The sequence below is a fragment of the Corvus kubaryi genome, unplaced genomic scaffold, assembly GCF_017639235.1.
Source record: "Corvus kubaryi isolate FWS band 111438036 unplaced genomic scaffold, C.kubaryi_AGA036_p1.0 78, whole genome shotgun sequence".
Taxonomy (NCBI): Eukaryota; Metazoa; Chordata; class Aves; order Passeriformes; family Corvidae; genus Corvus; species Corvus kubaryi.
Genome location: NW_024582065.1, coordinates 5094659 through 5108434, shown reverse-complemented (window position 1 = coordinate 5108434; position 13776 = coordinate 5094659). Strand labels below are relative to the sequence as shown.

Below are 13776 nucleotides of genomic sequence, written 5' to 3'. Positions count from 1 at the left end.
CCTGGGGATCCACGGGGGATGCAGAGATCCACCCGCAGCCCCTGGGGGAGGTGCCCACACCAGAGTGGATGGATGTCTGGAGGCTGTGATCCAGTGGGAGACCTGGTGGAGAGAGAGTGCCCTGCTTCCAGGCTGGAGCAGCCTGGCCTTGGAGGACTGCACCCTGTGGAAGAGCGACCCACGGTGCAGCAGTTTCAGGAGGAGTGTTTGTCTGTGGGAGGGACTCATGTTGCAGCAGTTTTGAGAAAACTGCTGCTTGTGAGAGTGGACCCATGCTGGAGAAGTTCATGGAGAACTGTCTCCCATGGGAGGGACCCCATGGTCTCACAGGGGAATGACTCCTCTCCCAGAGCAGCGGAATAAAATCTTGGGTGGTGAACTGACCAAACCCCCATACCTTGTCTGCCTGTGCTGTTGGTAGGAAGGAGGAAGGGGCTGGGGGAAAAAGATATTTTAAGGGCTTATTTTAGTTCTCATTATCCTCCTCTGACTCTGTTAGTAATAAATTTATTTTGTACCTCTAAGTTGAGCCTGTTTTGCCTTTGGAGTGTTTTCTCCTGGTCCTTACCTCAACTCATGAACCTTTTGTTAATTTTTTTTTCTCTCCTCTGCCCAGTTGTAGCAGGGGAGGGTGAGCGAGCGGCTTTCGTGGGTGCCTGGCATTTGGCCAGTGTCAAAACACAACAGCATCCCTCCACTTCAGTCACTTTTCCTTTTCTGCTTGGGGAGCAGAATATGCTACACACTTCCACTTAATCCCCACACAAAAGGTCAGTGCAAAATGAAGTCCATGCTACAGCTGTTACCTTATGTTCCTGGGTCCTGCGATGTTTGATGAGGTCCCCTGTGAAATGCACCTGGCACGTGTTACACCACCGCTGCTGGGTCTCTCTGAAGTGACAACAGATAGAGCTGTAAGTCACACCTTTTTTACATTCTCCATGGAATACTGCAGTTAGCAATCTGTCCCTGGCATTCTTTTCTTCACAATTCCTATCTTTACAGGCTTGGATTTATCTTCTCTCCTTCTCACCCATTTATAGGATGCTTTAGCTCATGCTGACAGAAATGCACCTGATGAAACAGGTCTCCGACTTAATCTACTGTATTAAAAACTACACAGGTCAAAGTCAACTCTGGTATCCTTCAGCAAAATAGAAAGTTACTTGAAGAAGATTAAGGCCCTTGAAACCAGAGGGGGTTTGTACCTTACCTAAAACTCAGAGGCACCCTTGTGCAGTGAAGAATTTTAGAACCCATGTAGGGCCACAACTGAATTTTCTAGTGCAGACCAACACTTACCCATCTTTTTCTGCTAGCACCTTCTGCTGTTTCACCATGGGCAGTAGTGAAACAAAACAAACATTGCTCATGTGCTGAATCTCCCCAAGTCGCTGCTGGTGCTGAATTCCAGCCATGTGGGATTGGAAATTCTGAAAGAGAGGTTAGGAGAAAAATCCTTTTAAATGTATTCAAAACATAGAAAATAACAGGTATGAGCTATACTTTCCTTTCTTTTGACTGCTGCTTAACAATGAAATATAAAAGCTTAAGAGCATGGCTGCCTGTGGATCCACCCACATTCTCTCTCTAGCAGGTTGCTTGCCAGCTCTCAGGAGAGGTTTATTTTATCTGCATGCTTGTCATAATTTCTTATGTTCCTTGTTCCTAAAGCATGACGCCCTGCTAACAAGTCCCCTTGGCAGCCAGCCATCTAATTCCCATCTCTTGACCACCTGTCAGACCTGTGCATTTTTACCTGCTGACTGCAGCAATTGGTTTTGCAGATGTAACAGTAGAATTTAAGGACCGATTCCGGGTTGGGATCAGCTGTGCCCACGTCGCAGGCCCAGTGCCCTGGTTTCAGAGCTGTTGTACTGATAGCTCTGCTCTCACTGCTCTGCTGAATAGTCACCTTCAGTGAACCTCCAGAGCTCAACATCTGCCAAAAGAAGGAGTCAACATTAAGTTCAATCTCTCAGTAGAAGACTCTAAAAATTACACCTGCTTTTTGTATGTCACCTAAGCTCTTTACCCTTTAGGAAAATGCACTTAAGCTTGAACCCACAGGAGGCTGATCAGAAGGGCTCTCATACACACTCCTCCAAAAGCTGCTAAATCAGCAATCCCTGTGTCGTAGCACTGGCACTATTATCACAGATGGTTGTTTCTGCAGCCTCTGCAGCCATTGTATGATCCAGTCTCTGGGGACTGGAGCCACAAACAATTGTTGCTAAGGGATGCAATCAACTTTCTCCACTGCAAAACTAAAGCCTACTCAGCACAACACCTGAATGAGTCAGGAACTCAGACATGGGCAGGATGATACATTTGATCACATCCAATTATGGAAGACTGTCAAGTCTGATTCACACCTGAGGTTAAATCTTTGTCTGCTCACAGCTTTACACAGCCTAAGGTCCTGATTTAACATCCAGCATGGGGGCCATGTATTTCATGCAAAAGACTCTCAGGTTGCACCTTTTAACACCACCTGCATCTTTTTACACTTGCTCTTCAGCAATATGAAAGATGTATTTAGCTATGGCCCTCCACACGTAGAGCTTTAAGTAACTCTTTCAATTCAGCTTTCCATCTTTCCAGCTGAATACAGAAATCTTAACGAATGCCCCATCCATAGGCAGCGGTGGGTAAGGAACAGGCCAGCAGAGGTACAAAAGCTGCAAGTCAGAGCAGACTGCGCACTAATTGCAGACGTATTATGCCTTATTGCCAGGGACAACAGCTTACAGCAGGAGACAGAGCTCCAGACATGGGTGCCAGCTGGTTCCCCATGGCAACAGGCTTCTCCAGGATGGAGGGGGAGGTTGTATGTTCTGCACCACCCCTGCATAGAGCAGTGTCTGCTCACCTCAGGAGCCTTCGGTTCCTCAGAGAATTTCCTCTCTCTAGAGAGATCTTCAGCTGTGTACTCCTTTGCATTGTCTGTACCTAAGAAGAGAGAGTCCTTTTAGCAGCCTTAAATCAAAACAGCAATGACAGGAAAAACAAAGCAGCAGGTGAGTGAAGTCAGGGAGTTTTCCTAACAGCACTGTTGGCCGTAAGCCAGTTCACAAACCTTTCTCCTTTATCCTTAATAAAGATGGAAACATTCAATCATTTGCTTTTGGCAGGCAACAGATACTAGAGGACAGAGTTTGGATTTGGTTCCTAGATTTTATCCTCCTTTCCCCATCCTGTACAACTGGAGGAAGAACACTTCTGTAGACCCACGGGACCTACAGGTGCAGTTCCAGCAAGGAGTGCCTTGAAAGTTCAAATCACAGGCTTCAGCAACTCACCATCAGCTTGGACATGGGTGCACGAGACTCCTGCTTTCTTGCTGTCTGTGGCATCCTCTAACGCAGACTCCCCGGTCACACTTCAAGGATATCAAGAAAATAATCTTAACTGCCATGTTACAGACAAGAGTTTCAAAAGGCACACCAAGGGACAGGCTAGGGTCTAACCTACCACACTCTCCATTAAACCCCCAAATGAATAAGCTACTGGAAGTGGCGTTTCAGGCAAGAATTTGGCAGAAATAAACAAAAATAATGTAGAGTGGGTGTTCTAGAATGGATTCAGAAACAGCAGCCAAATAATCTGGACAAGAAGGTTACAACTGATTTTTTGGTTAGCTGCCCTCTCCTGCAAGAAGCCTGAAGGGAATTAAGTTCATACAAGAAATATTCTTAGTAAGAGCTCTGAGAGCTCTCTCCTGTCGTGACTGGTGACCTGTAGGGAAATTGCAACATCTGGACAGTGCTCCTGACTGCTCTACGCATGAGAGAAGAGACCTATCAGAACAGAAGAAGTTCTCCATGGTGCCTTTACAGGGATTTCAGCACAGCTGCCTGTTCTATTCATACCAGTCGTGTTTCATTTCAGAGTCCCTACAGCTCTGCTTGTGGGGGAAGTGAAACTCTACAAGATGCAAATCAAAAGGGCCTTGCTTTGTTTTATTTGGTATTGGTGATCTGCTAAGGAGAAAAGTGCTCCTGAGGGTACTATTGAGAATAAATGTCTGACTTCCAGAGGGCACAAAGTGTTCTTTGCAGTCTCTTTCTCCATCCCCCATTTTTCTATCAGGACTAACTTTCCACCATGACTTGACTGTCTGCTCTGAGGGCAGCTACAATTCCCACCTGCTGGTGTCCTTCTGCCAACAGGGAGCAGCACCTTCTGCACAAGCAGGACAGCTGATAGCACAGGTACAGCATCCCGTTATCCAAACACACACACACCGCATAATTTATCAGATTGATAAGTGATAATGTAACTGGGTTACATGGCTATAAATATGCAGCAGGGTTTGGGCACTGCAAACACGAATTAAACAAGAGTGACTGGCATTAACATTATTTGTCAGGTGCTGCCATCAGGCTCAATGCTAATGGTACCATACCATACACAGCTGGGGCCAGCACTCAGGGTGAGGGTTTTCAGCCTGAACTGCAAACCTAAGGAGCAATCTAAGGGAGCAAAAGCCACCACGAGCATGATTTAAAGAGGAAATGGTATTCTATGGATACTTGTCACGCCATGCTAGAAGTGGGTGTTCAAGGAGGATTTGAAGATGACGAGTGCTTTCTGCACTGGAATGAGGATGTTGTTCCAGGTGTACAGATGGTACATAGGAGCAAAGGCAGAAGTGGGAAAAACCTGAAATGAAGAAGGAGGCTGGTATTCCCGGCTAAATGGAAATGGAACAATGAAGCATGAGACACAAGTTTATGATATAGATGAGGGGAATGCCCTTGTCATCTGTGAAGGGCAGTATGAGAACAGTAAACTGGTTTTTTCACAGATCCATCATCTGTTCATTGAAAGATACAAGAAACACTTAAAAAAAAAAGCTAAGGAATAATCTATTCTAGGTAAATAGCAGCTATAATATATGCACCAAATCTGGCAGTCCCTAACTGCTGCTTAGGAAAGAATTTTCCTAATAGCTGGCTTGCTGCAGTGAGAGCTGTCATTCCTCAGACTTGATTCTTGTTTTCAGTGCATGTAACAGGACTTTGATTAATACCCTGCTAAATATTAATGTAATTAAAATTAAATTAGCTTTGGCAAACAGATTAACAAAGCATACACTCAAATGTATTCAACCTGGCCTTAATTGAATTTATTCACTTTCTTGTTAATCAGAGTCCATAACTCACAATGGTTCCTGAGCACATAATATTTATCACTCTTTAATGTTTTACTTTGATGTTCAGATATTACCTTGATCATGTAATCCTGGAATATTCCCCCTAAAGCCATCCATTAATCTGTAAACTACAGATGGGAAACAGTGAAGTAAGGAAACTTGTCCAAAAGCAGGCGGTGAATGCCTAACAGGGAAGGTAAAAGGACCCAGGAGTCCTGACTCATCGTCGTTAACATATGCTGGAGAATTCTCAAGTCAGTGCCTACAGAAATCTGTATTCACTCTTTCCTCTTCTCCCTTCACACAAGCCAAGGGTGACAGTTCTGGGAGAGGAGCAGCCCGGTGCAGATGGCACCGGGAGCTCTGCGAGGTGCCTTCCCACTAGATGGCAATGCAGCCCTGCCTGTCCCTGCCGCACCCTCGGAAGCCCGGGAGAGCCGGGATGGACCTGCCAAAGCCAGCCTGCCGCGCATCCCTGGGGGATAATAGGATTGCCTTTGTCTATTTTTACCCAACACATAGAGATACTGGCAAGGCAACCTTTGCAGAAGGGATATGCAACTCAACGCCCATGGATACAGGCTTGGATATTAGGGAGTACTGATTCCCTTTCCTTTATCATTTCTCAAAATAAATTACCCTCTCCTACACTTACTGTAACCTAACATATTCCAAGGCTTTCCCTTTCTGCTCATTTCACTTTTTTGACATTCAAGGAAGAAGCTTAGAGAAATACACCAGGATGGAAAAGAACCTCTATGCTTCTTACAAGGATCCTGGCAGGAGAATACACAAGCAAACTCAGCTTTGTTGCACATTTAGATGAGCTGCATCTCTCATTTTTCATTCTCATAATTGGATCACTCCTAGCAGAGACCCACAACACCCGGTATCTCAGTAAGCACCACAAGATTTTCTGAATGGTTCACAAGCATCTGAAATACCTCTCACATGCTAGACATCAGGCCAGTAGAGTACACAGCCCTAATTATGAGAAAATAAAATTAGACAATAATTCTAAACTCAGTAACTATGTCAATACCCCATTCAATAAATACCTCTTCAGTCTTTTTGCTGCAGGCTCAGTGTTCAACACAGACTCTGTTGGAGTTCTTGGCTCTGCAGGAACACAGAAGGAGATTTCTTTAGCAAAACAGACCATGCCACCTTGAACATGTTCCATAACTGAATGGCAAATGCCAATGAGGCTCTGTCAGAGCAAGTAATACTAAATACTTGCTTATTCTGAATTTATGAGCTGCTCTGACAAGGTTAGATAATGACATCAAATATTTGAATTTTATTGCAATGTCACTGTATGAAGTGTTGGTCAAAAAAAGAAATCTATGTTCATATCTACTAAATGGGTCTCAGTCCTGTGCCTAAGTGACAAGAGCCATGATCATGGGAACATTAATAATAAGCCAAGGTGCCACATCTACCTGACAGCAACCAGTTAATAAGGCAGTTTTCACCACTGCATATTCTCTGGTCACAGCCTCATCAAAGCCTGCAGTTTTAAATCGCACACTCTTCAGTGAGAAATGACATTCCCACATCTGTGTTGTAGCTGACATTAAGATATTCAGTGCCAGCAGTTTCTGTTCTGACAACTGGGGCACCAGGACTTCCAACTCATCTTTTCCTTAGCATGCTGATTATAACTGGTTCTTGATGTGTTTGGCTGCATGAGATGTTGACTTCAGCATGGGTAAGGCAACATGGAAGCTTTAATTTCACACCAGTTTTCTTTTTTTCCCCCCATCCTAAACAGAGCTCAGTGTAAAAGTGACTTCTGAGAGGCTTCTATGCAAGAGAAATGGAGCAGGCTCATAAAAAAATCACAAATATTCACGTGAAAGTGGTACATGAAGCACATAGCAGAGGGTTATCACAGGCAGTTTAAGTATTTACAATTAGAGAGAAATGTAGCTGATTAAGACTAAAATCAGCTCGAGTTTTTGCTGCAGGACTAGTCAAGAGAAATTTATCGTATTTGCAAGCCGTTGTTTCACTACAGGCTGCCCCCTACCTGTGGATGGTGAGGAATTGTTCTGCTCTGACCCTGCTTGCATTCCCTCTGGAATTTCCATTTTCTCATCACCTTGTGTCTGAGATGAAGAACCAGGATCTAGTTCCCGCTTCCTGTCAGGGACCCTCTGGAAGTCCTGCAATGGGCAGAGAGAGTTGCATCCAGCTCTTGGTCCTTAACACACGCTGCCTAAGGCACCAGAGTTTTACTCTGGGACAGGAACAGGAATTCCAGCACGTAATAATGGAAAGGAATAGATGGTTTACAACAGACTACCCCACCCAAGGCAAGTTTACATGGTCAAAGAGAGTGAGGCATTTCAGTTCCACAGGCAGCCCAGGACATCTCCCAGTGCTTTAAGCAGCAGCTGTAGGAAATCCAGCTGCTTGCAGAGGGTAGGGTCCTGTTAGAGGAACTTTGGCAAGAGGTGCATGGGTAGGGAAAAGGATAGTCCAAAATAATCCCCCTTCTTTTGACTCTGGAGGACAGTCCAAGAGTGTGAGTTCACCTTATCCACCACATCTTTTTGAGAGAGTGGGATGAAATATGTGAAAGCTAATCTAAGAGGAGGAACAACCCAAGCACCATTTCCAGGATACAAAAGAGGTCTTCACGATGGAAAGTCAGAAAGGCTTTTACAAAACAAGAATTGTAGATTTTACAAAATCCACAAGGACAATCCACAATGAGCCTGCTCTTAAAAAGTGTGAGAACAGCCCAAAGAGGCAGTGTCCACAGTAGGAACAAGTCTTTTGGGACCAACAAACTGCTTTGGAACAGCAAAGCACTTAGCCAGGATTTCTTCTGTTGTAATTACTTTTAAGCTGATACTTCTAAAGGCTCCTTTTACATCTTAGGTTTAAACAGTTCTATCATGGGGAATTCTCTCTCGGCCAAGTAGTGACAAGAAACCTTTGCATTATAAATGTAAATATGGACCACAAAAGCCTTTCGGATGGAATGATTTCTGCATTTCTGTGTCAGCAGCATGGCACAAAACATTATTTTGTTTGCAAGGCTCTCTCCCTTCTCCTTTGTACTCCACCCACAATACAGTCAACAGCTTCAAGTGTAGAAGGAGCACAAAGCTCCCCAGCAGTTGGAAACCACAATCCCACCTTGCGAAAGGTCCGGTTCTGCCGCTGGAAGGGGAGACTGGGGAAGCCCAGCCGAGTTGGCTTTAAGGAGACCCCAACAGGTGGTGGTCCCAGGAGGGAATGTCTTGTAGCCTGAGGGAAGAACTGCTGCAGTGCTGGTGCTGTCATGTTAAATCCACGCAGGTTTCCTATAAATGCAAACACAGCATTTCACCACCCTGTGCTGTGCAAAGGAGAGAGAAAATCTTCCACCTGAACAAGCAGCAGGTAGAGGGGAAGGGCTCCTCTACACATGACCCTGTCCTTCACTGGGCACTGTATGGGCGCTCTGTGCTCTACCTTCTTCAGCACACAGAATGATTTGATGTGATAGCAACCATTACTATGGCTCAAACTATTTAATTATAATTGTCACTCCAGGCTAGAGATCATTAGAGCAATTATTTGATCTGAGCACACTAGCACTCGTGTTTGCAACAAACAAGGTCTCGTTTTACAAAAACTCTTTGTAAAAAAGGAAAATTCATCCCACATTTGTGCAGCTGATTGCTTACACCATAGCACGGAGCTCTTTAACACAAGCCAGTAACAGCATTTCATTTAAAACAACATTGAACTTTTAAAAAAAAAATCCCACAGTCCTCTCTGCCACCTTGTCATGCAAGCTCAACGTGTCAACCTCAACTCTGATACTTGAGACTCTGCCATTTCCAATTATAATGCTCTGCTTTCTGAACAGTTCTTTTCAGCATCCACAGACTATTAACCAAAATTTCTTATGAAGACAGTCCTTGTCATCCCCATTTCAGGGGTGAGGGAATGGAGGGGCCCAGATGCCTCAGCTATACCCTCAGAGGCCATCCATCATTCAGGGAACCTGGACTTAAACTGCCATTTTTTCTCTCTCACTTGAATTAGTGCGTACTCCAGCCTTTTAGCAGCTGTCAAAACAGGGCAGGGAAGTTTGAAGACAGGCACCCAACATCTGAAAAACCAAGTTACAGTGTTACAAGCCTGCAACACAATAGGAAGTACTCCCTTTGTCTTCAAAAGCAATCTAATATATTATTATTTCCCATAAATAATCCATTACTGTAAAAGGGCATAGCTGTATTTAAAAAAAGAAAATCTAACACAAGAAATCATCTTCTGGTCTCGGTTTGGTACGTTTAGAGAACCACACATCCATTTCAATTTGAAGTATTTATCTTTTCCTATTCCCACTGCAGAAGCCACGCACAGCCAACGAATTATTTATGCTGATGCTCCCCAGGGACAGAAATGCATCAGGTATTCTTACATGTAACCCAAACCTGAATGGCCAAAAAATTCACATCACTAAAATGGGTCACACTGGACACTAGCAACCATATTCCATGTTACCTGTAGCTACCTGAGGTAGGTTATTGAGAGAAGTCACAACTCCATGGAGAGGTGAAGAGGAGCAACACTAAGACAGAGTGTGTGTAAAGTGTTCATTAACATATCTCATCCTGCTCTATCTAATTAGCCCCAGGTCCTTGGTACACTATTTAAATACAACTTCTCAATAAAACATTCAGAGAAAAAGGTCAGCTGACAGCAAACGTATCTAGAAGAAGCATGGCTGATTGAAGGCTGGAGTCACACTTTTTCCTGTTAACAATGTATGTATGCTAATCTTCAGAGCATGGCTTGTCCTTTCTCACTGTTACTTTCCCTACAACCTGAGAGAGATCTGTGGAGAGCCACTGGAGTCACTAGAGAGCCCTCTTGTTAAATGGGCAAGAGAGAACAAAAGGAGAGTTAACGACATGCAGAATAAATCTTTTGTCTTCACATCTGGGCATGATTCACAGGCAAGGTAGAAATTGCAGGCATTAATCTAGACTAGGCACTTGAAAACTATCCCAGGTACTGATTTTCTGTGTTGAAAAGAACTGTCAGGTTAAGACACAAGCAAAAAATAACAACGTAGCTTTATTCCTATTATCTTTACATTACTAATGCTATTATTAAGGCAGCTTCATAAATTTGTTTTGAAATCAAAAAGAAAAGGAAAATCCACTTGTGGAAACACAATAATGGAAAGACAGAGATATTACCCACCACAGAAATTACAGTCATTTCAGGGAATCAAAATTTCACAATACAATTGACACCAAAACCATCTTCTACCTCAATATACTTTATTTGTTCGTACTGCACTAAGTTTGGACAAAGACGAGTATCTACTGCAAACAAGGTTAGTGTGTATGTAACAGATAATTAAATAAGTGGCCTTAACCTTGCAACCAAAAAAGACAAACAAATAATCAAAATCTCAGTATTTTATCTAAATATATTGATGAAAAAATACTTGCTCCATCAAGCCTAAAAGGGAAGGCATGTATTTAGTATCTAACCTGATACCTCCTAGTGCTATTCCCAGTTGTGAACAGTTGGGCACATGTGATTTTCAACAACTGAAGAACCTCTGTTCTGAGGACTATGGACTAATTTAAAGAGGGGGAGAAAAAAAAAAAGAAGACAACAAATGGAACTGCCAAGTACAAGAACTGCACTGGTTCAGCAGGAAATAACCATGGTATGGTTTCAGTCCAAGAGGATGATTAAATAACTCCAGTAAGTAAGCGTTTCCCATAACGACAGTACCTTGCATCTGCTGCATGAGTAAGGCCCGCTGAAGCATAGGATTGGCATTGAGCAGCGACGGCTGATTTGTTGCCCGTAAGCTCAGCATCTGTTGCTGCTGCGGTGGCGGCAAACCCCTGGAAAAGAAGGCATCTATCATGAGAATCCAATAAAAACTGTACCCTTCCATTCCAGGCACCTAGCAAGCATAAAACAGAGGAGCAAACAGCTGAAATGCTCATATGCATGCATGAAAAGACACCATGCACTGGCACTGTATCCTCTTTCCTCCACTCTCCTAGAATTTCCAAAGCTGTCAGATTGTCTATCAAAGAATTTGAGGTCAGAGACAACTCCTTAGCACCAAGCCCACATAGAGCCTCCCAAGCAGCATAAAAAAAGCCCAGGAGCTGACTGCGGTTCTACAGAATTATGCAGCACCCGTCAGGAGAAATGAGTGATCTAGATCAGCAGCTACATTTAACACGACAACGAAACAGAAGTTCTAAAAAACAGGGAGTTTTCACAGTGGCTTAGAGCTCATTTTCCCAAAATCAACACCTCCCACACGGAGCCAGACAGGTCAGAACTGTCAATGGTGCCCCCTAACTGCAAGAACCAGATGGAAAAATAAACCACGGCCTTCATATTTAAAACACGAGGAGGAAGAAGCAGCAGAGAACTCTCCAGTTCTAAGGAGGGTGGAGCAGACGTGAAAGAAAAGTCTGAAGAAACTGGCAGGCACTTCTTCAGGCGATTGCAAGGTCAGGCCCACCTCTATGTACGCTGCTGACACAGCTAAATCTGTCAGGGCTGAAAAGAGGTACCAACATGGATTGAAATATCCACTCTGACAAAAAAAACCCAACCCTTTTAACAGAATTCACAGCAGCTCATCTTCACATTTGCTGCTCTAGATTGTTCCAGTCTCTGAGGCGAGATATTTATACCACAAAAATCATACTTTTAAAGGTGTAAGATGCAGCCGTGCTACCTAGCAGCCAGCCCCTTACTGGCATTTTAAGTGCAGCTTTTTTTATAGTATAAAACATATAAAAATGGTAAAAAGATTTGCAGGTTCATATTTCGAGTAAAACAGAAAAATTCCCACGTTTACCTCAGAGACAAATGCCTTATAAGGATAAAATAATACAATAATTCCTTAAATAACAAATTAACTTTCTTCTTAAATTCACATACCATTGCTTCGAATTTGCAAAGAATAAGACTTTAAAGATAACAGTAACTGCAAATAAACGCATAATTTTGGAGAATTTGTGTTGGTTCTACAAATCTCAGCTCATCGGGGACAGCTGCTCCTGTCTAAGTTGTTTTACATCTTGCATTTTTTAGGAAAACCGTGGCTATTTTCTGGCAAATGTCCTTCTCCTTTCACAAACAAAACATTATTTTCTCCGTCCCCTCCCTGCCCTACCGTGCTCAGCCACAGCCTAAGCGCTGGTGCCACTGCAGAAATAAGTTTAATCATCACACCCAGACCAGCAGACGCAGCCAGAGAAAGAAAATAAATAAACAGTTTAAGTTCAACAATAAAACAATAAAGTGCTCTTGTCTACTGAGGGTGGCTCCGCTGTGTGCTGTGTTTCTGCAGGAGAAGGCGTTTTCCCTGAGCCCCAGCTGCCCTGCCCGCCCTGAGGGGCGACGCTCGGCTCGGAGCATCCACCCACCCACCGCTCCTACACAGGCTGCCCGGGTCACCCATGGGCTCTCGGGGACTCCAGCCCGAGAGGGCGGACAGGGATCCCCGGAGCGCTGAGGGGACACGGCAAGTCCGCACAGGGGCCGCCGCCCTCCTTCGCACACCCCCGGCCCCCTCGGTGCCTCCAGGCTCTGCCCCGATCGAGGCCCGCGCCCCCCAACTCCCGCCCGCCTCCCTTTGTCGCCTTCCCCGCCACGGGCCGGCAGCCCCGCACCAGCCCCGCCGCGGCGAGGAGGGACGGAGCGCAGGGAGGTGGAGGAGAGCGGTCCCCCGGGACAGGCCTCGAATCCCCGGCCTCGCGTAGCGGCGCTTACCGGCCTCCCTGCTGCGCCGGAGGGTGGTGGTGCTGCTGCTGCTGTTGGAGGAGGTGCTGGAGCTGCAGCAGTTGCTGCTGGAACTGCTGCTGGTTGAACATGTCTGGGGAGCCCCGAGCGAGGCGAGCCTGAGACAAAATACGGGAGGGCGAGGGAGGCACCGGCTGCGGGTCTGGCGCGTATCAGCCCAGCAGCCATTGAGCAGAGGAACCACCGCCGCTGCCGCCCATTCATTCACTGAGCCGATCCCCCTCTGCCGCCTCCTCCTTCCCCCCGGGGTCATCGCAAGCAGCAGCCTGTGGAAGAGGTTTCCAAACCCCACCTCCCAAAACCCGCTCCCACCCTCCCCTGCCCGCGGCGCCCGCAGCCCGTCCCGCTCCCCGCGGCGGGGCCGCGCCAGGACCCGCAGCCACTTCCCGTTCCTTCGCCTCCTCGCCCTGCCGGCACTCACGGCGCAGCCCGCGGCGATCACCGCTTCCCGCCCGCTGCCTCCATCTTCCCGCCGGGGACAACAAACACCTGCCCGGCCCCGCTCCACGGCCCAGCCCAGGCGGGAGGCAGCTCCTTGGGCAGGGCTGCAGGACGCGGCCGCCCCCGCGGGTCTGGGGATCACCCCCGCAGCTTCCTCTCAGGTCGCCCCTGCCCCTAGCACCTCCATCCCTCATTCCCTGCGCAGAGGCGGCATTGAGGTCCCCTGTCCCTCGAGAGGGCTGGGAGGGAATGGACACCATCTGCCCAGGGCTGGGCAGGGAATGGAATAAACTACTGCACAGGAGGAGCAGATGGGCTCCAACAGCGTGGGCTTTCTGCTCGTTGTTTGTTTTTTTTTTTTTTTTTTTTTT

The 13776-nt window shown here is 45.9% G+C and overlaps 1 protein-coding gene across 1 annotated transcript in view; it reads right to left on the bottom strand.

Moving 5' to 3' along the window:
* Window positions 1-13776, bottom strand: part of CIZ1 (CDKN1A interacting zinc finger protein 1) — a 21224-nt gene that overhangs the window by 6834 nt on the left and 614 nt on the right. Inside the window, exons 2-12 of the mRNA XM_042052785.1 lie at window positions 13386-13555; window positions 12935-13062; window positions 10922-11037; window positions 8309-8475; window positions 7191-7326; window positions 6217-6277; window positions 3303-3382; window positions 2873-2952; window positions 1760-1942; window positions 1303-1433; window positions 807-891 (exon numbers count right to left, since the gene is read on the bottom strand). Coding sequence (XP_041908719.1) covers window positions 807-891; window positions 1303-1433; window positions 1760-1942; window positions 2873-2952; window positions 3303-3382; window positions 6217-6277; window positions 7191-7326; window positions 8309-8475; window positions 10922-11037; window positions 12935-13062; window positions 13386-13555 — 1337 coding nt within the window. The remainder of the gene's footprint in view (window positions 1-806; window positions 892-1302; window positions 1434-1759; window positions 1943-2872; window positions 2953-3302; window positions 3383-6216; window positions 6278-7190; window positions 7327-8308; window positions 8476-10921; window positions 11038-12934; window positions 13063-13385; window positions 13556-13776) is intronic.